Source organism: Syngnathus floridae, chromosome 3, assembly GCF_059516105.1.
Source record: "Syngnathus floridae isolate MCC-2025c chromosome 3, RoL_Sflo_1.0, whole genome shotgun sequence".
Classification (NCBI taxonomy): domain Eukaryota; kingdom Metazoa; phylum Chordata; class Actinopteri; order Syngnathiformes; family Syngnathidae; genus Syngnathus; species Syngnathus floridae.
In genome coordinates this window covers 9,847,466-9,868,637 of record NC_142415.1, presented here as the reverse complement: position 1 = coordinate 9,868,637, position 21,172 = coordinate 9,847,466, and the positions used below count along the sequence as shown (strand labels likewise).

The window sequence follows — 21,172 nt, the reverse complement described above, 5'->3', positions numbered from 1 at the left end:
GAGGCAGGTGATTGGCCGGTAGTTGGATGGGACTGTACCCTTTGATGGATCCTTCTGGATCAGGATCGTACGCCCTTGGGTTAGCCATTCAGGGTGAGTCCCATCCCTTAGCAGCTGGTTCATTTGTGCTGCCAGGCGCTCATGGAGAGTTGTAAGTTTCTTGAGCCAGTAGCTGTGGATCATGTCAGGGCCTGGTGCTGTCCAGTTTTTCATTCCTGAGACTCTTCTCTGGATGTCTGCCACTGTGATGGTTACTGGGTTCTGTTCAGGGAGCTTGCTGTGGTCCTTTCTCAGAGCCACCAGCCACTGTGCATCCTTCTTATGTGATGCCTCCCGCTCCCATATATCCTTCCAGTATATATATATATATATATATATATATATATATATATATATATATATACGTATATATCACCTATAAAATAAACATTACAACAACAGAGGTGTATAATTGAACTTCTTGTTTTTTCCTACCGAGGCCTCTGGTGGTGTCCTCTAGAAATTCTTTACAGTTATCAGTGTTGTTTTTTTTTAATTGACAGTACATCTTGCGTTGTCCCGTTGCCTCCAAAATTTTGTCGGCAACGCGAATGATGGCCATCTTTCTTGGGTTATTATTTACTAAAAGTCTTGACATATTGCCTCCCTTTACGACGACTTGGTGCACGTTGGAGCTTCTCAAGTTAGTTTAAGAGTTTGATTAAGCATAACTCATCTAGTTATGCCTGGTGAGAGTCGTACGGGTGACGTACTAAACAAGCGACAGTGCCATGTTAAAGAAACGCGTTTGCTAGCGTTACATCGCAAGCAGAGTGTAAAGTGTTTAGATTATCGTATGAAAATGTGTAAGGTAGAAATGCTGAGAGCGTTCCTTAATCAGCGGCTAAGCGCTGCCGTCGACGAAATTGTTGTTGTGTTTGAAAGAACGATAGCAGAGTACGAGGAGGAACTTTGTCGGACAAAAGAGGAAAACGAAAGACAACGTCAACTGCTGGATGCTTTTTTCATGCCTCAAGTTGCGGTGCAGAGAGCGGGTTTGTTGATCTCTTTCTCTCACCTTTCTCGTAACTTAAACATAAGAATACAATCAACGCAATCAGGGTCAGTACCGTCATTTCAGAAGTCCGCGGGCCGTGCATTTGGTATCTATCTAATATCAAGTGATCAAAAACGCAATATAACATAGTACGTCTGTGCCACGTACATCATCTGGAGCAGTTCACCATCGGTATTTATCTCACATGACAAAAGATGACATACTTAAATAAAATCCACCATAGTAATCAGAAATGATGATGTAAATGTATTCGTGTGTGAAGATCATTACAGACATGTTTTGGTCGTCAAACATAACTTTAAAACATAAGTTTTGCACTGCGTAACCAATCAGAGGACGGGAAATGCCGTTATTATTGTGGGTCTGATTGATTATTATACAGTACATCATCTTTCTTCACACACTGAGCATCGTTAAGAAAACAATTTCCTCATTTGATTGTTCCCTTGTGTCCTGCAGAGGTGAATGAAGAAATCCTTCATCCTGTGCAGCAGGAGTGGAGCTCCAGGGTGGAGCAACAGGAACCAGACCCCCCTTACATTAAGGAGGAAGAGCAGGAAGATGATATCACCAATTTGCCATTGACGGTTGCTCCCGTGAAGACTGAATGTGATGGAGAGAAAGGTCTGAGTGAGCTGAACAGGTGGACCGAGCCTCCAAGCAGCAGCTTAAGCCACATGACAAGAGAAGATGATGGAGAGCACTGTGAAGCATCACAACCAGAAAGCCTCTTGGCTCCTCTATCAGATGACTACATAATGCCACATTCGCCTGACACTGATGATGAAGAACACTTGAAAGGGGATTCGACGTATCACACTGGCAAGAAACACTGGAAATGTTCCCAATGTAACAAAACCTTTGGTGTCAAGATAAATCTGAAAAGACACATGATCATTCACACAGGAGAGAAACCTTTCGCCTGCTCAGTTTGTGGTAAAAGGTTCACCCAGAAGGCACACTTGACATCGCACTTCAGAACCCACACTGGAGAGAAGCCTTTTGCCTGCTCCTTTTGCGGTAAAAGATTCTCTCGAAGTGAATGTTTGATAACACACACAAGAACACACACTGGCGAGAAACCGTTTCGTTGCAATGTGTGTGATCAAAGATTCTCTTATAAGTATAAGATTAAGAAACACAAGTGTCCTGGTGAGAGGAGCAACACTAAATGAAACATTCAAAACTTTGACATGCCAACAAATTTTGAATGGTTGTGGTTAGCTGAAAAAGTGTTTGACTACCAAAAATGCTACCTGGACACTTCACAACTATCATAATTTATCATCATTATTATTATTTTGTATTTGTACATCACCATAATTATTCTGAAATAAAGAAATCAAGATGTAACCAAAGTTACTTTATGCTTGTTTTTGCAACAAAAAAAAAAGATCTGCAAATAATGTCTGCTATTTTATGCATATTATGCTCAGTGCCTTGTAAACGTAATTATACTGCATGACCATTACAAAATTTGTCACTTTAGAACCACAAATTTTAATATTTTCTTATTCAGGTTTTACATGATAGAGGGAGAACGAGAGACGGAGAGAGATATATCTAAAATATTCAGACCAGTGGCCCTAGAGGTATGGAAGACCAAACCTGCCAACATTAACAATAAATCAAGTAAAAATAAAATTAAATGAAAAAAGATCAAATTATTTAATTGATTCTCCATCGTCGCTGACCGAATCTGGAGACACCTCTCAATAGTGTAAAAATGGAGAACGTAAAGTTTGTCCAAGTGATGTTTCCGTAGTTGATCGCTGCACGTCAGATTTTCACCGACAAAATAATGTGATTGCAGAAACCGTTTTAGAACTGTAATTGCAGCGATTTTCTCACACTTCTCTTGTGTTGTCCGATCACATGGCACAACAAACATTTTAACATTCTTTTAACGTCGTGTCGGTGCGCTTGGAAACTCCTCCAGCTGGTTGCACTAGCTAGCTGCGAACAAAGACGCGTTTGTTAGCAACGCATGCTAACAAGGCTAACATGTTGACAGTGGAAAGCTGAGAGCGTTTTGATCCATAGTTAGACAAATCTGATTGGTGAAGAAATACGCAGAGAATGATAGCCCAGTCCGAAGAGGAGTTTCTTCCTGCCAGAAAAGCGAAAAAACATCGACATCGTTGCGTGTTGCACACAGGTTTGTTTTTTCATTAAGTCATTTTATTATTCCAAGGTGTCAAGTCACACAAGTCATAAATAAGTCTAAAGTCTTAACTTATTAACCAAATGTTAGGGGTTTTGAATATCTGGTGCAGTGTTGGAGTACTTTCTGAACATCTTTCTGTGGTCAAACAAAATTGTCAGACAAAGCCTTGTTCCCAAATCTAAAGAATTATTTTGTTATTAACCTCAATATTATGTACACACCAGCTCATATTGACAACAAAAAGAAAACATGTAGTTTTTGAGAGCTTTGCAAATATATAAGAAATGTTTATTTTTTTAATTAGTTTTTGTAGTTGTCAAGTTGTCACTTGTCATTAAATGGTTTGGTGTGTAGAATTGGCAGGGGGAAATGTATTCTGTTCTAGAGTAAAGCTGTAAATGTGGAAAACTTTAATTGCAAAGAATCCGTTACGGATAACCTCAGTGACCACACAATTATTATCAACATAGTAATTCTTTCACTCAGTTGTTGATTTTCTGCCCTTCAGATGTCAGTAAAGATGCCAATTCTCCTGAGGAGCAGGAGTGGCGCTCCAGGGTGGAGCAGCAGGAGCCAGAGCCTCCCCGCATTAAAGAGGAAGAGGATGAACACAGTATCAATGAGGAGGGTGAGCAGCTTGGGGGGCTGGACTTCTCAGTGATTCACGTCATCGTGAAGAATGAAGACGACGAAGACGAGCCTCACTCCTCACAGCTTCATGGTAGCGACGGTGAGAAGCGATCCCAAGCCGACAGTCACATAGCACAACTATCAGAGAGCGAGGACACACACTCACATTCTGATGATGAGCGTTGGGCCAAACGCTGGAAAGGTGATCGGACATGTCGTTCTGACAACAAACACTTGACGTGTGCTATTTGTGGGAGAAGCCTTTATGACAAGAAAACATTGAAAGTCCACATGAGAACGCACACGGGAGAGAAACCTTTCATCTGCTCGGTATGCGGTAAAACATTTGCTCAGAGGGGTAATTTGATCAAACATACAAGAACGCACACTGGGGAGAAACCCTTCACTTGTCCATATTGCAGCACAAGTTTCAGTGACAGTTCCACGTTAGTGAAGCACATGAGGCGACACACAGGTGAAAAACCTTTCAGCTGCTCCTTGTGCGGCGAAAGATTCTCTCGGAAATCCAACTTAACGACGCACACAAGAACGCACACTGGAGAGAAACCGTTTGCATGCTCAGTGTGCAGCACGACATTCAGCGACCGTTCAACGCTGAACAAACACATTAGAACGCATACAGGCGAGAAACCTTTTAGCTGCTCGGTGTGTGGCCAGAGGTTCTCTCAGAAGGGACACATGACAACACACACGAGACGACACACCGGAGAGAAACCTTTTACCTGTTCAGTCTGCCACACCAGTTTCAGTGACCGTTCAACATTTGTCCGGCACATGAGGAGACACATGGGACAGACGCGTTTGCCTGCCAGTGAGAAAAAGATAAATTAAAATGGCAAGCTGATGAGACAATTTTGAGTCGTAGTGTGTTTTGATGTCTTTATTTTTATGGTGCCGTCGTGAGAGTGGCGGCATCCCAGCAGTGTCCCATAGTGCATTTTATCCTGAAATTTCATCTGAAAGTCCAATATCCAGAACTTTTTCTAAGTAGTGTGGATGTCAAGGTAAGAAAGCTAAGTGTGCTGGTGGACAACATATTATGTATATTTTACATTCAAAACATTTGCTGTCTTAAATACATACAATACCGACTTGTACATAAGCACAGCTTACTTCTGTAATGTCCAATCATGATTTCGAAGCTCCTAATAAATTGAAATGTTAAGAATGTTGTCATTGTGCTTTACTGGCTGAAAAGAACTTTTGTCTTCTCTTGGGCCAAGAAACATGTAAAACGGAAATAAAATTTACCTCTCACTCACATGGAAATACATCACATACAATTTCATCAGAAATGCCTCACGCACGCACACACCCTAACCCCCCCCCCCTACACACACACACACACACCTTTCTGTAATAAGTAGTAATACTTTTTTGTTTGACATATAAAGTTAAATGTTTTGGTATCATCCTGAATATGAAAAATGTGTACCATACTCTAAGGCTACTTGAGGTTTTTGAGGTGACGTTTGGAAATGCCTGTGCTCTTGCACCACTCAAAGGATGTGCTTCGAGTTTCGCTTAGCGAAGTGTGGCTTTTTATCCTGTGACTTTTTCTGAGCATGACACATTTCGAAACTTCCTCTTTTTTCTACTCTAATATTACACCAAAGTCTACATCTTTTCTGGACGTTTGTTTAATCAGTGGTTTCTTTTTCTTGCTAGATAGCCGACAGAAAGTAATGAAAAGCTGCTGTTCTCATACTTTTGGGAGAATTGTTTCCCAGAATTCTCTATAAAACGGTATATAAACATCACTACTACGTGTACTCCTGAATCCCGTAAGAATTTTAAATATGAAGGGGAAAAAAGAATCCCAAGCTATGGTTGACAGACGAAAGTGTGAGAATGTTGCTATCAGATTGTGCATGAAATTTACTGCACCCGAAAAAAAGTGCATCACTTCCTGTCCTACACCACTCACCAGCAGTTTCATTTTTAGTGATGTGACACTGTTGACAAGCATCACACCAGGACGTGTTGTTATTAGATTGGGGTCCCGTGATGCAAGTGCTTGTCCTTCTCTTCTGGCTCTCGTTGTCTTACGCCGATGAGGGTGAGTTTGTCCCCAAACCTTTGTGTACTTTTGTTTTGGAAAATGGTCTGATGTGCAAGGTCATTCAATTAAAAAAATAGTATATATCATAAGTAATTCAAGTAAGTTTATTTTAATGTTTTTCTTGTCTTTGTTGTTTTTAACTGTTTGTTGTTGTCTGGCTCCATGAACAGAACTTTGTGCAGCAGTGGTTGTTTTAAAGTGCGCTATGAAAACACTTGAGTTGACTTATTGTTTTCTTCTAATGAGTTAGAAATGTTGAGATGTACTTTGGATTTGTGCCTTATGTGGCCTGTGGGGGCTCTACTTTTCCCTCCCGCGTTATAACCTTCTCTTTGGCCTTGGTGTTTAGATTGCCTGGAGTCCAATGATCTCCTTACCAATATTGGGCCGGCCGCCATCTGTACCAAAGGGAACGACAAACCTCCAGAGAGCAAGCGTGAGTTGACACTATCCCAAATCTTAGCATTTCTTCTCAATGCCTCTGACCTTTCCAACTTTCTTTTTTTCCTCCTTCTCTGTGACAGACTGTGAAGACGTGCTCTCTGAATGCCTTGCTCAAAGTTCCTGGATCAGGTAATCTCCTTAAAGTGCATTCGCACACATGTTCAATACCACAAGTGTAAATGGAGTGCCAACATTCTACAGTGTTCCCACTGCACGTTCAATCCTTAAATCCACCATTCAATTTTTGAAAGGGCAAATTAAACAAGGGTGCTGTATTTTCTTTGTAAACTATTAGAAAACATCATAACTGGTTTATGTTTCATTGTAACATAAACTAAAATGAGCATATTGGAAAAAAAATAAAAAAAGTGGACTAAAAAAAGAAATCATACATCATGATGTATGTGTAGAACAAGATGAAATAAAAAGCGAACAAAAATTATGACGCAACCTTTCGACGTAGGGTGTAGGCGTAGGAAACACAGAAGTGATACAAAATATGTCTCACTTGGCACTCAATTTTCTTGTTTGTCTAACATATGTAAAAAAAAAGTTAACTATTGTACGAGCAAATAAATTAAAACAACATCCCCTCAATTTTAGACCACAACATTTTAGTGTTGCCCTAAATGGCACTGAAGTTTATGAAGCCGTGATGTTATATTGTGTCACTATTATGTTTGAAGATGTTATAAGCAGCGGATTGTAACTTGCAAATCAAGAGGACGAGGTACGAGCAGCTTCATTTTTAGGACGGTCGACCCTTCCGAAGAGGTGAGATGATTTCTTATGTGCTTTTATTTTATTTTGACCGTTGCTCACCGAACAGAGAACCTTGACTCGCTGTTTATCATGGCTATTTAAAATGTATACGTGCATGATCACTGGGTGTTAAATTCAATTCGAACAAGGCATGAATATGATGGTCGAGTATACTAATTGACTCAATCACGCTTAAAACCAGGCATCGATGTCATAATCAATTCAGTCAGGCACCAATATTGAAAATCAGTCACAAATGTTCTTCAATGAGTCACTTAAATCAGGAATGGCATTAGTTTTACAGTTTTAATTAAAGTGAGGTTTGATCTGGCACGAATGTTACAATCGAAATTACACAATGATGATTTCATTTCATGTTCGAAAAGGAATGAGAAGTAAAACTTTGTTGCAATTGACTGACATTATTGCTGGTAAAAAAAAAAAAAAAAATGGCTCTTGAATGAATATCAGCGCAAGGAGCGCCCGACTTCAGAACATGGTGTTCACATCCCATCGTCAGCCCTCCAGAGAAGCAGAGCACCCGAGTCCACGGACCTGGTGGTGGTGGTGGTCACTGTGCTTGACAGTGCATATTTCAAGGTCAGTACAAGAGAGCGTCCAATCTTGTTTGGCTATTTTAAATGAGAGGGAGGCTAGATGTTTGGATTATACCATGTTGGCACTGAAGGAGAATTTTAAGCATTACATTAAGCAATTACATTAAGCCCCAAAATGTACAGTGAAACTTTGTTCAAATGCAAAGCATAGAAGCACTTCCCAAAACTCTACTATGCAGCACGCATTCCATTGAACAGATCATCTGTACAAATTGGAAATATCAAACCTTAAAGACATTACAGACTATCTTTCTGATTCCATAGCCCCCCAAAAAACGTGGGAGAAGATTCCTTCCTGGCCCTCCAGGCACAGTGTTGGGGGGGACTGTCCTGGTGGTGCAGGCAGGTTTAAACCCTCTGCAGAACCTCTCAGAACCCATCACCATGACCTTCAAACACAACAAGAAGGTAACAACCAACCAGGGGTCCCTCTCCTTAGCTGTTTTCTAACTTTTTGAACAAATCTTTCAGGTTGCCAACGGGACTTGTGTGTTCTGGGAGGAGATAAATGAGGAAGACGGAACTGGTGGGCGCTGACATCTGCTTCATGTCTTCATCTCCAAGCACCACCCCTCACGCTGATGTATTTGCATTTTCTCTTTTCTAGGTCACTGGAGCACATTCGGCTGTATCACCAATGACACTGGCAATGAGTTTATTTGTCGTTGCAACCATTTGAGCTTCTTTGCTGTACTCGTGGTAAAAATCATCATGAAAATATCACACACACACAAACACTACATCATTTGTCACACAAATGCACGTCACATTTTTTCTTATTTATTTGTTTGTTTGTTTGTTTGTTTGTTTGTTTGTTTATCAGGAACATTGTTTGGAAAACATTCAACTCAAGGGTTTCATGCTCGCCAGATTTTATTTATTTTTTGCTAATTTTCCTCCGCTACAAGTACTGCAATTGCAAAAAACGTGTGAACGTTTAAGCTAACTTAACGTGAATATTTTTGAAAACATTAAGATAGTTTCAGTCATCCTCAAAGAGAATGGAATACAGCCTGAGCTTTTCCTCGAACAGAACCCTGATCTCTCACTGAGTGAAGAGGACGCCTTCAACCTGAGTTTGATCACTTACGTGGGATCAGCGCTCTCCGTCATCTTCACCATCATCAGCTTGATCATCTACTCGGGTCTAAAGTCAGTTCTTCAACTTTTTCTTCATTTTACGTCAAATTAAAGAAGCACTTTGATTATCAAGTAATTTTATACAGCATTTATCAAACATTTGGCATCAAGGTAATCATTTTGACCACCCCCGAGGATCCAGAGACTCCAGTTTGGCAACCAATGAGCTAATGATGTTTTTCTAACTCAGCAAGCAGCAGCCAGAAAGAGCCATCAGCCTGCACATGCACCTGACAGCGGCGCTGCTGTGCCTGCACCTCTGCTTCTTGCTCTGCTGCTTGTGGGCCTGGAGGCTCGGCGAGCAGCAGACCGACTGGTTCTGCGGGGCTCTGGGCTTCCTTCTGCACTGGTCTCTGCTGGCCGCTATCTGCTGGTCGGCCTTGGAGGGCTTCCACCTGTACCTCCTGCTGGTGCGGGTCTTCAACATCTACATCAGGAGATACCTGCTCAAACTCAGCGTGGTGGGCTGGGGTAAGGAATGCAGAAGACCTAGGTTGTCCTACATGGGTCACAACATCAAACGCAGGCTTTCCAAAATGACAGTCTACCTCTTTTTATTGCCAAGGATCGATTCTAATCTAGACCAACCAGACAATACGTAGGTAAAAAAAAAAAATCCACAATCAAGAATGACATTTCTTGGATATAGCTTTATCCCTTACATGCGCAGTTAAAACACTTTTGTTCACAATGACATGTTTAAACCAACAATAACGGGTTTTTTTTCTTTCTGTTCAGGTATGCCCACACTGATCGCTTTGATTTGTGGAGTGTCTGGTGTTTATGGCAAATACACGCTGAAATTGCAGGACTCTGACAACTACAATAATTCAACAATGCAGCTGTAAGTTAGGCAACAACCTCATCACTGATGTTTGTAATTTGGAAAAAAATAGTCTATTCATTGATAAATCATATGCATCCATCCATCCATTTTCTTAACTGCTTAGTCCCCACGGGGGTCGCGGGTGTGCTGGAGCCTATCCCAGCCGTCATCGGGCAGTAGGCGGGGGACACCCTGAAACGGTTGCCAGCCAATCGCAGGGCACACAGAGACACACAACCATTTGCACTCACACTCACACCTAGGGACAATTTGGAGTCTTCAATCGGCCTACCAAGCATGTTTTTGGGATGTGGGAGGAAACCGGAGTGCCCGGAGAAAACCCACGCGGGCCCGGGGAGAACATGTAAATATGCAATCCAAAAAAATGCTAAACTTCTAGAGATGCGTTTGCATAAATTATTTTATTCTACATTCCATTTTTTTTTCTTGTTTTGTAGCTCCAGTTTCTCAGTGCACTCATTCTACAAACCAACAGGTGCTGGATGAACAACAAATTCATTCATACGCAAGCAGTCATTTATGCCACCACGATGGGCTTCCCGTGCCTGGTGGTGGTCTTCAACTCCTGCATGTTGGGCCTGGTAGTCTTCAAGCTGTGGAGGCTGCGAGCAGGCGGCGCGCCGAATGGCGCCAGGGAGAAGACCAGCAGATTGTGGAAGGACTGCGTGACCGTGCTGGGCCTCAGCTGTGTGCTTGGCTTACCTTTTGGACTGTCTAGCGCCACCTACGTCTCCCTGCCAGGAATCTACATCTTCACCGTGCTCAACTCCGTACATGGTGAGTCAAGGAAAAGCAAACAGCAGTAAGGTACAGGTGTTGTCCAACTTTTAGGCCAGGGACCCTTTACAATCCAAGGAGAATTTTTACATTTATTCCCTTATATTCCAATGCCAGTTAAACAAGAGACCTTTATCCTTATAAATATATGACTATATTCTCACTAATAAAATCAGTTTTCTAATGAAAAACAAATATTCATGCAGGGCTTTGAATTGTCCCAAAGAATCATTGGTTTATACCATTGGTGCCCTAGTTCCCATATGTTTGCACTTTTAAAAAAACAATATAACATGAAAATTTACTGCACATTATTTTGCTGACTGCCATGCCTTGAGAACCAGTGGTTCAAAGTCTACACATATTATTGACTAATGTACTTTATTGATCCCTCTCTAACTGCACATATTATTGATTATTGTATTTTATTGATCTCTAAGGGGTCTTTATGTTCCTGTGGTCCTTGGCGTTAACGTACAAGTCTCGGTCGGACGCCGCCTCCTCCTCAAAATCCACATCCTCTCAAAGAATCATGACCACTAGCTTCAATAGCTGACACACCACCTACACACACTTTATCAGGTATGTGTGTGTATGTGTGTGCGTGCTAGCGCACTGATAGTTTTTTTGGTCAAACCCACACCGGAAGAGGAAGAGGATGATGATGAAGAAACACTGTCTGCTGCCACAGGGAGAGATCCGGAGGGGCCTACTGGAAGTGTCTTAATATTATGTATAGCTACTGGCAGTGCCCATGCATTTACATTCTCGAGTGGAATTTGGAGTTTGACATGTACACTGAATAGATAATAATAATAATAATAATAATAATGAGATGAGCAAAGATAATGGACAAACTAGCTCATTATTGTCCTTCAACAGAACATGGCTGGGCACTACCAGAGGGTCCATCAACCTCAACAGCGCAGCTTGACACAGTGAGATTTTCAGTCAATACTATGTTAAGTCTGTATGTAGAATTGTAGGAATTAAGTGTTGGCCATGTTTCCCAGTTAAGGAGTTGTACAGGGTGTACCTCAGGCAGATTATTAAAACAGACCTTGAAATTCTATTACTGAAACGCCAGTTGAGGTGGGTGCATTGTCATGGTGAATCTATGAAATATGTTAATGGTTGGGACTTAATTACAAATCCTGACTGTTGCTTTTGTACTCTTAGGCAATAAAGAAGAACCGCATCACATGTGTATTTGTCTTTATTTTTTTTTAATCAAAAATGATTTCTTTGGCGATTTGATAAACTTCCAACAACTGGGTTGCTCGCTCGAAAGGAAAAACTTCTCAGCGTGACTTATATCGATCTTGTCAATATTATGTTGCTAGCGTCGTGGTTGTTAGAATTTTCGTTATCAATGTCGGAGATATTGACCTTATGCGCAATATCGGATCAATACAAAATACATCAGTATTGCACACCACTACTTTGCGCATTTAATTTCTCAGCAACTCAGTAATATGCTTTGGGTCGTAACACATCATATAGAACCGGCTTTCAGCTGCTTGAGCCCGCACGAAATAAATAGCCCTCTTTTTACTTCCCGATCAAGGTGTCGCAGGCTCGCGCTGACACTGCTCGGTCCAGTGCGCGCTCTGAGTAGGACCATCAAATGACAGAGGCTATGCATGTTTAAAATACATCAAATAAAAAAACACAAACATTCCAATGGTTGAATTAGTCCAAATAACAGCTTTCTTCCTTTCTTTCCACTTTATATTAAACGCTGTTCAGGAGCCGAAAAAAAGACCCTACCCATAATACATCGCTCCACTTGAGACCTGCAAGTGGTGCCTCTATCTTGACTCCACCTCAGGCTTTGCAGGGCTTGGCGCAACTATTAATTGGATATAAAGCACCGTAAAAGATGGACAACAAAATTCAGGTAGTAATTATTGTTTTTTTATCTATTACAAAAGTACCCTTACCTGTGGATGCTTTGGAAACGGTTTCCTCTTTGGTTAATTGTATTCAATTGGCTGGCCAATAGTCTTAATTTGAGGCGCGTGGCATTGTAGTTTTTATAGGCCGAGTCAACTAGAGATAACAAGCAGCACGCGTGCTATTGGTTTTTGAAGTGTGCTGCAAGAAAGGCCGCAAACTTCAGTAGAATTTAATATTTTAGAGATTTTGACATGTTTTCCATTCCAATTTCGGCATTTATGTTGCACAGTTCAATTGCAGTTATTGCGTCATCGTCGCATCTCGAAGTTTGACATTTTGTTTTGACAAAATGGTTACGAAGTCGAAGGGTCCACGATGCTATAAAATCATGGTGATACGAATGATCTTGTATTCTGTATAAAACGTTTTATTGACTATTAATAAAAGGGAAGAGATTTTTTTTCCATCTCGGTGATTTTTAACCGAACGCGAAAAGGTGGATTATACTCGTTATAAAACATCAATTGTTTGTAATCTGAAAGAAAATGTTCTTGCATGCGTGACAAAGATGGTTGCTGCTGTTTACGATTTCGAATGTGCAAAATGTGCATAGGGGGTCAGATTTGAGTTATTTTTGAGTTATATTTTTTGCTAAAATAGTCATTTACCACATTAACAATGTATAGAGTGTATTCCTGATTAGTTTAATGTTATTGAAAAAAATAACGTTTTTATTTCATAAGTAAGGACGTTTCTAAGTGACTCCAAACTTTTGAGTGTGTGCGTGCGTGTGCGTGTGCGCGCGTGCGCGTGTGTCCATATGTGTGTGTGTGTGTATGAAGATTCAGATGTCAAGGGGTTGGTTGTCGTTGTGGAGTTTCTTTGTTACTTCTGAGATGGTTGATGATGATGAGCGTTTGCAGGCACTGGAAACCTGGATTAAAACAACCAACACAAAGATCATTCAAGTTAGAGGTCAGCGGAAGTATGGAGGACCACCTGAGGGTGAGAATGAAATCATATATTACCTCAGTGTGCATTTAGGTGAAATGCAAGTGTTGTTGAAGCGATTAAAGCTCATTTAATGATCCATTTGCAGGTTCATAGTGCAAGCAGGTCGACGTCCGCTTAGACTTTCACAGCTTTTTGAGATTTTTCACCTCTGATTGTGATACAATGCTTCTTAGACAAATGTATAAATGCGATCAGAAAACTAGAAGGTGTAAAATGCCATTCATATGGCCTGGATAAATGAAAGGAAAAAAAATGGAATAATTTCTCCAGGACGGTTAACATAACTGTTAAAGGTAGAGCTTATGAATACTTCTGTTTCAAAAAAAAAAAAAGTGTTTCCTGTCATGGCACATGTCAAACCCTCAGAACTTTAGTGAATGAAATCATCACCTACCTTCTCTTTTTCCCCATTGCTTCAAAAGTGTGGGATGGCCCATTGCCTGGATTGAACTGTGAGGTTTTCATCAGCCACATCCCACGAGACACGTACGAGGACCTGCTGATTCCCCTCTTTAGCTCCGTGGGCCCACTGTGGGAGTTCCGACTCATGATGAACTTCAGCGGGCAAAACCGTGGATTTGCTTATGCCAAATACGGCTCAGCAAAAGTAGCTAAAGATGCTATACGCTGTCTAAATGGTTCCAGGCTTGCACCAGGTGCGCGTATATTTGTATGCCTCAGCTTAGAGAAGAGGAAGATCTACCTCACACCTTTATCCGCCACAATCAGGGAAGATGATCTTCTCCAGGTACTGCAGTTGTCTTACTCCCTTTGTATAACAATACGCACTGTACTTTTACTAACGCTCCGTTTATCAACCCTGGGAAGCGACCACATATGGTTTAGTCACTTCAGTACATGGCTGGATTATTTGCCCATGACCTACTTTGTTGCACAAATCTGTACCAAAATTTCCAATTGTCATATGCAATACTGTAAGTACTAGCGTTGCGCTATTGCACTTGACTGACTTGGACAACTAATATCCTGGACTTCTAAAACTAGTTCTCCATCATTTTTTGTGTACTATATGTAATATGATGAGATAAACATTTATATGGTTTCACAGCCATAACTGCCCTGAAAATTGTAACCACAATGTGGCCCATGATAAAAATGACTTTTGACACCTCCCCTTCCCTTTCAATGATGAAATTCAGGTTAGAAGAGACAGTTGTTCTGATTGGCTCATAATGTAAGGGAAAGTACAACCATCTTTCACACTATCTGCTGATTTTGTAAATGAAACGGCATGTTTACCAATGAAATGTTCAACTCGTATAAATACTACTGTTGATCAAACCTACTCATCTTTTCCACCATTATCTAACAACCAGGAACTCCGTAAAATGGTAGAAGGGGTTGAGAGCCTTTCTCTGATGTCTGGACCTGAAACAATGACTGTGTCAGCTGTAGTTGTCTTCTCAACCCACTATATGGCTTCTATTGCAAAGAAGACACTGGGACAAGGTGAGTGAACTCTTGCAAATAGAACATATGGTTGTTTACATTGACTCGGCGACCTTTCACATCAAAAGAGTCATTTGAGTATGTTTTCAATCTATTCAAAACTCACCTGGAGCAACTACAGACAAAAAAGTGACTAGAAAGTTGGATGGAGCAACTAGACAAAAATATGACTAGAAAGGTAACATTACATTCATAGTTTCCTCAAGTATATGGTTTAATTCTGTATTCGATTGTGAACACAAGAAACTACAAACAAACGATGGACTCATTTCCAGGTTTAGCAATGCGAAACACACTGGGAGGGGAAAAAACAGCCCATTGGGATGTATGCATTACTAAAGTATTCACCATTGGCCTCAGTCTTTTCCTACTTCAATGCTGCAAACTGCACTGTAATTCTGTTCCTGTTTTATTTAGATTTTTACTGATTTTAATTTGAATTAAGTGTTTTTAATGTTTTTAACTGTGCTCTGATGGTTTTAATGTTTTCTTTTTCTTTGACACCTTTCATGTTTTGTGTAAAGCATTTTGAATTACCTTGTTGTTGAAATGTCCTATACTAATAAACTTGCCTTGCCTAATGCACGTTTTTGCCACTAGCATTCCTGAAGCGCTTTGGCGTATGTATCTCAATCCAGTGGAAGTGCCCACAGAAGGTAAACCATGAGTTGCACCTTCCTGAGAAATCTGAAAGCTTCCCGGCTTCAACTCCAAGGCTTTCAGAGTTTGCACAGCACATGGCGGAGATCTCACAGATGCCTCATCCTGCGCCACAAAGCCCTTCCTTCATTTCTGCTGCTTTCTGCGGAGCTGTGGGAGAACCTGTTGTCCCCAAATCAGCCACATGTCCGCTTACCGCAGCATTGTCAGTTTCTCCAGTGGTTTTCCTTCAAAATTGCTGTGCTGTGAGTGGACTTGGGCCGCCACAATTTGATTTCATCTACAGCTATGCTCAACCTGATGAGGTCTACCACTTTGATTATAAGATACGTGTCCCTGGGCTGGGAGTCTTCCCAGGGCAGATTATGATTTCGCCTGGACCCAATAACACGGCCACACTGGAAAGAGCTCGAAAGGCTGCAGCCCAGCAGCTGCTGCAGTCAGTGATTGGTCTGAAGGTCTTCACCCGCTAAATCTGTTATGGGCCTATAATCTCCTTGTTCCACTTTTGTTCGTGTGCTTTGATTTTCTCAAAAGATGTTTTTAATGTTGAGTGTGGTTTGTTACCTTATGCATGTTTTTTTATTGTAGTTGTAGTGTGATGACTTGACTCGGTTGACCTTGTTTTATCCTTGCATGCGTTTTAATGTTTGATTGGTGTTTTGATAAACGTGATGTTCAATTGCACTGGTGGTGTCTTTGTTTTACAAATATTGCATCATATGCAAATAATGCTTCTCTGGTAAAGTGCTATACACACACTGAAGCCTTCACAGACTGAAACTTAATCTTTGTGTCTGGATAAACTAAGCTTGTTTTACCCTTACATGTGTTTTTTTGTGTTTTTTTGATTAATGTGAAATGAAATTGCACTGGTGGCATCTTTGTAGAACCAACATAAATCGTCTCGGATATAGTGCTATACACATTGAAGCCTTCACAGACTAAAACTTAATTTTTGTGTCTGGATAAAACTTGTAACACTTTTTTATCAGAGGGGACTTGATTGAATTAGGTTTTTTATTGTGTTTGTAAGAGTGGGAAGAAGTTTGTCCAAGTGAAGTTGTCGTACAACTTCCGCTGTTGATCTGACTTCCGTGTTCGTTGTTGCTAACCGCACGCGGGTCGCGAAATAAATATCCCCCAATTATTATACCTCGTACTGAAACCTCGACGTGGAGCGTTATATCACTACCTTGCCGAAATAAAACCACTCCCATAAAATCTACGTGATCGTGTAAACTCGTCTCGATGCACGTTGTTGAAGCTTCCTCTAGCCAAGCTTAGCTTAGCTTGCTAACCGCTAACAAAGAGACTTGTTTGACAAGAACACGTCTTGTGGTAGGCACAAATCAAGTGTGAGTGTGAAGTGTTGCGGTTATCGTCAGAAAATGTGTGCAAAAACTGTAAAGGAAGAGTGCGAGGAGGAATTTTTTTGGACAAAAGGAAAGGAGCCACAACGCAAACTATTGGACGGCGTTTTCAACGAGCCTCAAGATGTGTTACACAGAGCAGGTTTGTTCAATTTTACGCTTGTTTAGCTACTAAATTAAATTGTATTCACGTATAATCTAGATACCACGTCTTTGAACTGTGAGGTCATGTGGAAAGTTGTGCACACCATGACTTGTGCTTTGGCTACAAAAATGATTTTAGTTGATTACCTTTACTTGAAGGTAAACAGAAGCACTATAAATGGTGGCAAGTGTTTGTTGACACAATATACATATATGGGAGTGATGAGTAGGCTATTTCCCCCTCATCATAACGCTCAAGTATATACCCTTAAATAGTCAATGAACAAATTACTCCATTATTGCTTGAAGGACCAAGCAGCCTATTTCTTGTAATGTTTTATTCTGTACATTCAACATTCACTCGGTATTGTACGTATATGTAGCTATATAATGTCAAGACATCATATTGAACGAATTGAAATGAAAAAAAGTCAATATTTTGTCACTTGAAAATATTTCAAAGAAAATATATCATAAATAATGTTTTGTTTGTTTGCATACCTCCTGGTGTCTTTGAGCTCGACATCATGTTGTTTCAGGTGGTCAGTGACTTTGCCCTTTACGTTTAACATAGTTCTGCACTTGCTAAGCTTTCATTTCATCATTGTGATGTTTTGAATTTAGTTTCTCCAAGAGGGAGTGTTTTGATGTTGTGGACTGTTGTTTTCAATGTTAAGTCATATTGGCAAGTTTTGGTGGTGCTCCTCCCACAACCCCTTTTGAGGCACTGTGGTGATTGGCAAATTCATTTTTGGTTAACTTGCTGCTTCATTCACAGCAGTTCAAAAATGTATGGACAGAAAAACGAGCATAAAAATAGAGCTGTCGCTATCAAATATTTTTAGAATGAATTAGTCTAGCAATTAAGTAATTGAATATCCGTTGATCCAATTTTTGAGCCGTTTATTTTCACAAGAGTCGCAGGCATTTAATAAAAAACATTATCATCCTAAAAATTGCCGATTCAAATTTTCCAATTACTGAACTGCTCAAGTGCCTTTAAAAGTAGCACAAATGAGTGACTGTTGAAGCTCATAATTAAACATGTTCCAGATAAACGTTACTAGACAACAAAGTCACAAACTTGACTTTGTCAAACAATGTGTGTTTGTCTTGTGTCTTGCAGAGCTTAGTGAGCAGCAGGAGCCTGAGCCTCCTAATTGTAAAGAGGAAAATGAGCCAGAGCCACTCCACATTAAAGAGGAAGAGTTGGAGACTGATATCACCAAGTTGCCATTGACTGGCATCTTTCTGAAGAGAGAAGATGAGGAAGACGATGGTCAAAGCGAGATGATGGGAGGGGCTGAGCCTCCAAGCAGCAGCAGCTCAAGTCAACACGCCCCAACAGAAGGTGTTGGAGACCACTCCGAAGGATCACAAGTGGACAGCCGTTTAGCTCCACTATCAGATAGTGATGACATATCATCACCCTCTCCTGAAACTGATGATGATGGATGCTCTAAAGGTGATATGACAGATCACGCTGACAAAAAACACAGGCAATGTTCTCAGTGTGACAAAACCTTTTTCAACAGGTCATCATTGAAAAGACACATGAGAACGCACACTGGGGAGAAACCTTTCTCCTGCTCAGTGTGTGGTCTTATAGTAAATCAAAAATGTAGTTTAACGACTCACATGAGAACACACACTGGGGAAAAACCGTTTGCCTGCGCATTTTGTGGCCAAAGATTCTCTGAAAAGGGAAATTTGATAAAACACACAAGAACACACACTGGAGAGAAGCCTTTTACCTGTTCACTTTGTAGTAAAAGCTTTACTGAAAAGGCCAGTTTAATAAGCCACACAAGAACGCACACTGGGGAGAAACCTTTTTCCTGTTCATTTTGTGGTCAACGATTCTCTGAAAAAGGGAACTTAAGAACACACACAAGAACGCACACTGGTGAGACACCATTTGCTTGCTCAGTCTGTGGTCAAAGATTTGCTTGGAAGGGACTTCTGAATGCTCATATAAGAACACACACTGGGGAGAAACCTTATGCCTGCTCAGTTTGTGGTCAAAAATTCTCCGCAAAGGGCAACTTAAGAATACACACAAGAACACACACAGGTGAGAAACCTTTTGCTTGCACAGTTTGTGACCAAAAATTCTCTGTGAAGGCAACATTACGGACACACATAAGGACACACACAGGTGAGAAACCTTTTCCCTGCACTGTTTGTGGCAAGAGTTTCTCCGTAAAGGGAAGTTTAGTAAGCCACACAAGGACACACACGGGCGAGAAACCTTTTGCCTGTTCAATTTGTGGAAAGATTTTCACTCAAAAGGTACATTTAACAAGACACACAAGGACACACACAGGAGAGAAACCTGTTAGCGGTTCAGTCTACAACTTAAGTGCAGGTACAAAAGATCTTGGTCCTGAGCAGCACGAGTTGACTGCTGACATTAAAAAGAAGGAAGTGCAGCCAGAGCCCTCCTACATTAAGAAAGAAGAAGAGGACGTTATCACTAAGATCCCGTTGACTGTTGTCGCTGTTAAGAGTGAAGATGACGACAAAGGGAGGAGAACCCAGGAGCTGACCGTCCAAGCATCAGTCAACACATGACAACGCAAGATAGTGAGACCACCATGCCTCTTGAGCTCCAGTATCACCGAGTGATGATGACGCAATCAAAAGGACACATGACATGTCCCACCGTTGACAAACTCTGTACTCTTTGATAGCACCAAAAAGACATTTTCATTGGCTCCACTCAGTTGTTTTGATTTCTAATTTTAATTTTGATGTAATTTATTTGGTATTTTTAATGTCATTTTAACTTATATTTAATGTAAACACTTTCACTGATTTTATTATCACAAAGTAAACTGATCATTAAACAAATGTAAACTGTGATTAAACTTACAAGTTTAATTCATTCCATGAACAAGATGGTAAATGTATTTTAAAATCAAATCAGTTTTTTATATTGAAATTAAAATGCCATCAGTCTGCTCCAGATGCCTCAAAAATGTGCTTTTAATTAACACAAATCACTGTATTGTAGATAATCAAACATCATAGAACGAGGAATAAATTGTAACAGGTTTTCTAAATTGTAATTCAGCCCAAACCCTCACATACTGTATACACACATTTAGTATTTGTCTGTTGATGCGTGCCTTTGTACAGAGATCTACAGGAGTCAAATTCCTTGTTTGGCATTCTCAAACTTGGCCAATAAAAGATTGATTGATTGATTGATTGATTGATTGATTGATTGATTGATTGATTGATTGATTGATTGATTGATTTCAGGGCCGAGTGAGTCATTTCAGGCTGTGGAGTCAGTCGGGTTGGCCCTCAACCATGTGGTTAGTTCAGTGTGAATGTCTTATTTTGTGTATTTGACCGTTAGTCCCATTCAATGAACACCTCAAAAGTGTATCAATGACTGTGGCTCCCCTTGCCCACATGTGAGGGCATTACACTATCCTTACTGTTCCATTTCCCCCTCTAAGTTCACTGAAATAATGCAAATGAGAACATTTGTAAGTCAAGGTGACACTCATGGTTTTTTTCTTCCTTTACCATCTTAAGTCTGTCACAGATAAGTTGGTAGTCATCACATTTAGTATTTTAAAATTGTTGTTTTTTTCATTTGCTTTCAAACCAATTCTTGTCAAGATTGGGTCATGGTCACTACCTGCTAGTGGCTTTTTCTTGCAAGTGCACCTACCTCAGATACAAACGTTAATTCAAGTGCAGATTTTGTGTTTACTGAGCTGCTGTATCGCCTTGCCTCCCATTGCAGTTTTTCTCAGTTGCTTTGCTTTGCTTTGCTTTGGTATGTTTTGCTGGTCAGAATTAAATTTTTTAGAATTATTTGTTCTGTATGAATAAGCTTCCATGTTGTAAATCGTTTTTCGATACATTTCCATTCTACTATTTTTGCAGGCAAGTCGGAACTTTTTTTCAATGAAGCTCAATGTGCGAAGCATTACGTCAACCACTAATCAACCATTTTTAGACTGGTTGACTAATAAATCTACTATTTAGTGGGCACACTTGGCATATTTGCAACCCTGACATGACCACAGGCATGTACCATACTGCAAGCATGGTCAGAGAAAAAAACA

General features: G+C 40.5%; 5 protein-coding genes across 6 annotated transcripts; all 5 read left to right on the top strand.

The window, feature by feature from the left end:
- Positions 1 to 726: 726 nt before the first annotated feature.
- LOC148400413 (uncharacterized) lies at positions 727 to 2,409 on the top strand. The gene is made up of 2 exons (XM_088370357.1): positions 727 to 1,034; positions 1,517 to 2,409. Exons 1-2 carry the CDS (start codon positions 836 to 838, stop codon positions 2,230 to 2,232), a joined length of 915 nt encoding a protein of 304 aa, XP_088226483.1. The 5' UTR covers positions 727 to 835; the 3' UTR covers positions 2,233 to 2,409.
- A 413-nt stretch (positions 2,410 to 2,822) lies between these two features.
- Positions 2,823 to 5,043, top strand: LOC148400412 (uncharacterized). Its single transcript, XM_088370356.1, has 2 exons — positions 2,823 to 3,215; positions 3,733 to 5,043. Exons 1-2 carry the CDS (start codon positions 3,137 to 3,139, stop codon positions 4,704 to 4,706), a joined length of 1,053 nt encoding a protein of 350 aa, XP_088226482.1. The 5' UTR covers positions 2,823 to 3,136; the 3' UTR covers positions 4,707 to 5,043.
- A 741-nt stretch (positions 5,044 to 5,784) lies between these two features.
- Positions 5,785 to 11,727, top strand: LOC148400411 (adhesion G protein-coupled receptor G3-like). The gene is made up of 13 exons (XM_088370344.1): positions 5,785 to 5,934; positions 6,287 to 6,373; positions 6,462 to 6,510; positions 7,068 to 7,155; positions 7,615 to 7,743; positions 8,025 to 8,168; positions 8,232 to 8,286; positions 8,368 to 8,459; positions 8,794 to 8,912; positions 9,091 to 9,371; positions 9,639 to 9,744; positions 10,223 to 10,524; positions 10,965 to 11,727. Exons 1-13 carry the CDS (start codon positions 5,883 to 5,885, stop codon positions 11,078 to 11,080), a joined length of 1,620 nt encoding a protein of 539 aa, XP_088226470.1. The 5' UTR covers positions 5,785 to 5,882; the 3' UTR covers positions 11,081 to 11,727.
- Positions 11,728 to 12,276: 549 nt separating this feature from the next.
- On the top strand, positions 12,277 to 16,393 carry dnd1 (DND microRNA-mediated repression inhibitor 1). The gene is made up of 5 exons (XM_088370352.1): positions 12,277 to 12,424; positions 13,347 to 13,428; positions 13,860 to 14,185; positions 14,775 to 14,907; positions 15,508 to 16,393. Exons 1-5 carry the CDS (start codon positions 12,407 to 12,409, stop codon positions 16,038 to 16,040), a joined length of 1,092 nt encoding a protein of 363 aa, XP_088226478.1. The 5' UTR covers positions 12,277 to 12,406; the 3' UTR covers positions 16,041 to 16,393.
- Positions 16,394 to 16,635: 242 nt separating this feature from the next.
- Positions 16,636 to 20,297, top strand: LOC148400409 (uncharacterized). 2 transcript variants are annotated; one of them, XM_088370348.1, is made up of 3 exons: positions 16,636 to 17,082; positions 18,211 to 18,549; positions 18,620 to 18,756. In XM_088370348.1, exons 1-3 carry the CDS (start codon positions 16,959 to 16,961, stop codon positions 18,628 to 18,630), a joined length of 474 nt encoding a protein of 157 aa, XP_088226474.1. In that variant the 5' UTR covers positions 16,636 to 16,958; the 3' UTR covers positions 18,631 to 18,756. The 2 variants fall into 2 exon arrangements, with proteins under 2 accessions (XP_088226474.1, XP_088226473.1); XM_088370347.1 differs by having other exon boundaries at positions 18,211 to 20,297.
- The last annotated feature ends 875 nt before the right edge of the window (positions 20,298 to 21,172 follow it).

Excerpts from the sequence above, each read along its gene's own strand:
- LOC148400413 (XM_088370357.1), top strand. The coding sequence starts at position 836 with ATGAAAATGTGTAAGGTAGAAATGCTGAGAGCGTTCCTTAATCAGCGG. Across the intron at positions 1,035-1,516 it reads AGTTGCGGTGCAGAGAGCGG|AGGTGAATGAAGAAATCCTT; the intron begins GTTTGTTGATCT and ends TGTGTCCTGCAG.
- LOC148400412 (XM_088370356.1), top strand. The coding sequence starts at position 3,137 with ATGATAGCCCAGTCCGAAGAGGAGTTTCTTCCTGCCAGAAAAGCGAAA. Across the intron at positions 3,216-3,732 it reads TCGTTGCGTGTTGCACACAG|ATGTCAGTAAAGATGCCAAT; the intron begins GTTTGTTTTTTC and ends TCTGCCCTTCAG.
- LOC148400411 (XM_088370344.1), top strand. The coding sequence starts at position 5,883 with ATGCAAGTGCTTGTCCTTCTCTTCTGGCTCTCGTTGTCTTACGCCGAT. Across the intron at positions 8,913-9,090 it reads ATCATCTACTCGGGTCTAAA|CAAGCAGCAGCCAGAAAGAG; the intron begins GTCAGTTCTTCA and ends TTTCTAACTCAG. Across the intron at positions 9,372-9,638 it reads ACTCAGCGTGGTGGGCTGGG|GTATGCCCACACTGATCGCT; the intron begins GTAAGGAATGCA and ends CTTTCTGTTCAG.
- dnd1 (XM_088370352.1), top strand. Across the intron at positions 13,429-13,859 it reads GTATGGAGGACCACCTGAGG|TGTGGGATGGCCCATTGCCT; the intron begins GTGAGAATGAAA and ends TTGCTTCAAAAG. Across the intron at positions 14,186-14,774 it reads GGGAAGATGATCTTCTCCAG|GAACTCCGTAAAATGGTAGA; the intron begins GTACTGCAGTTG and ends TCTAACAACCAG.
- LOC148400409 (XM_088370347.1), top strand. The coding sequence starts at position 16,959 with ATGTGTGCAAAAACTGTAAAGGAAGAGTGCGAGGAGGAATTTTTTTGG. Across the intron at positions 17,083-18,210 it reads AGATGTGTTACACAGAGCAG|AGCTTAGTGAGCAGCAGGAG; the intron begins GTTTGTTCAATT and ends TGTGTCTTGCAG.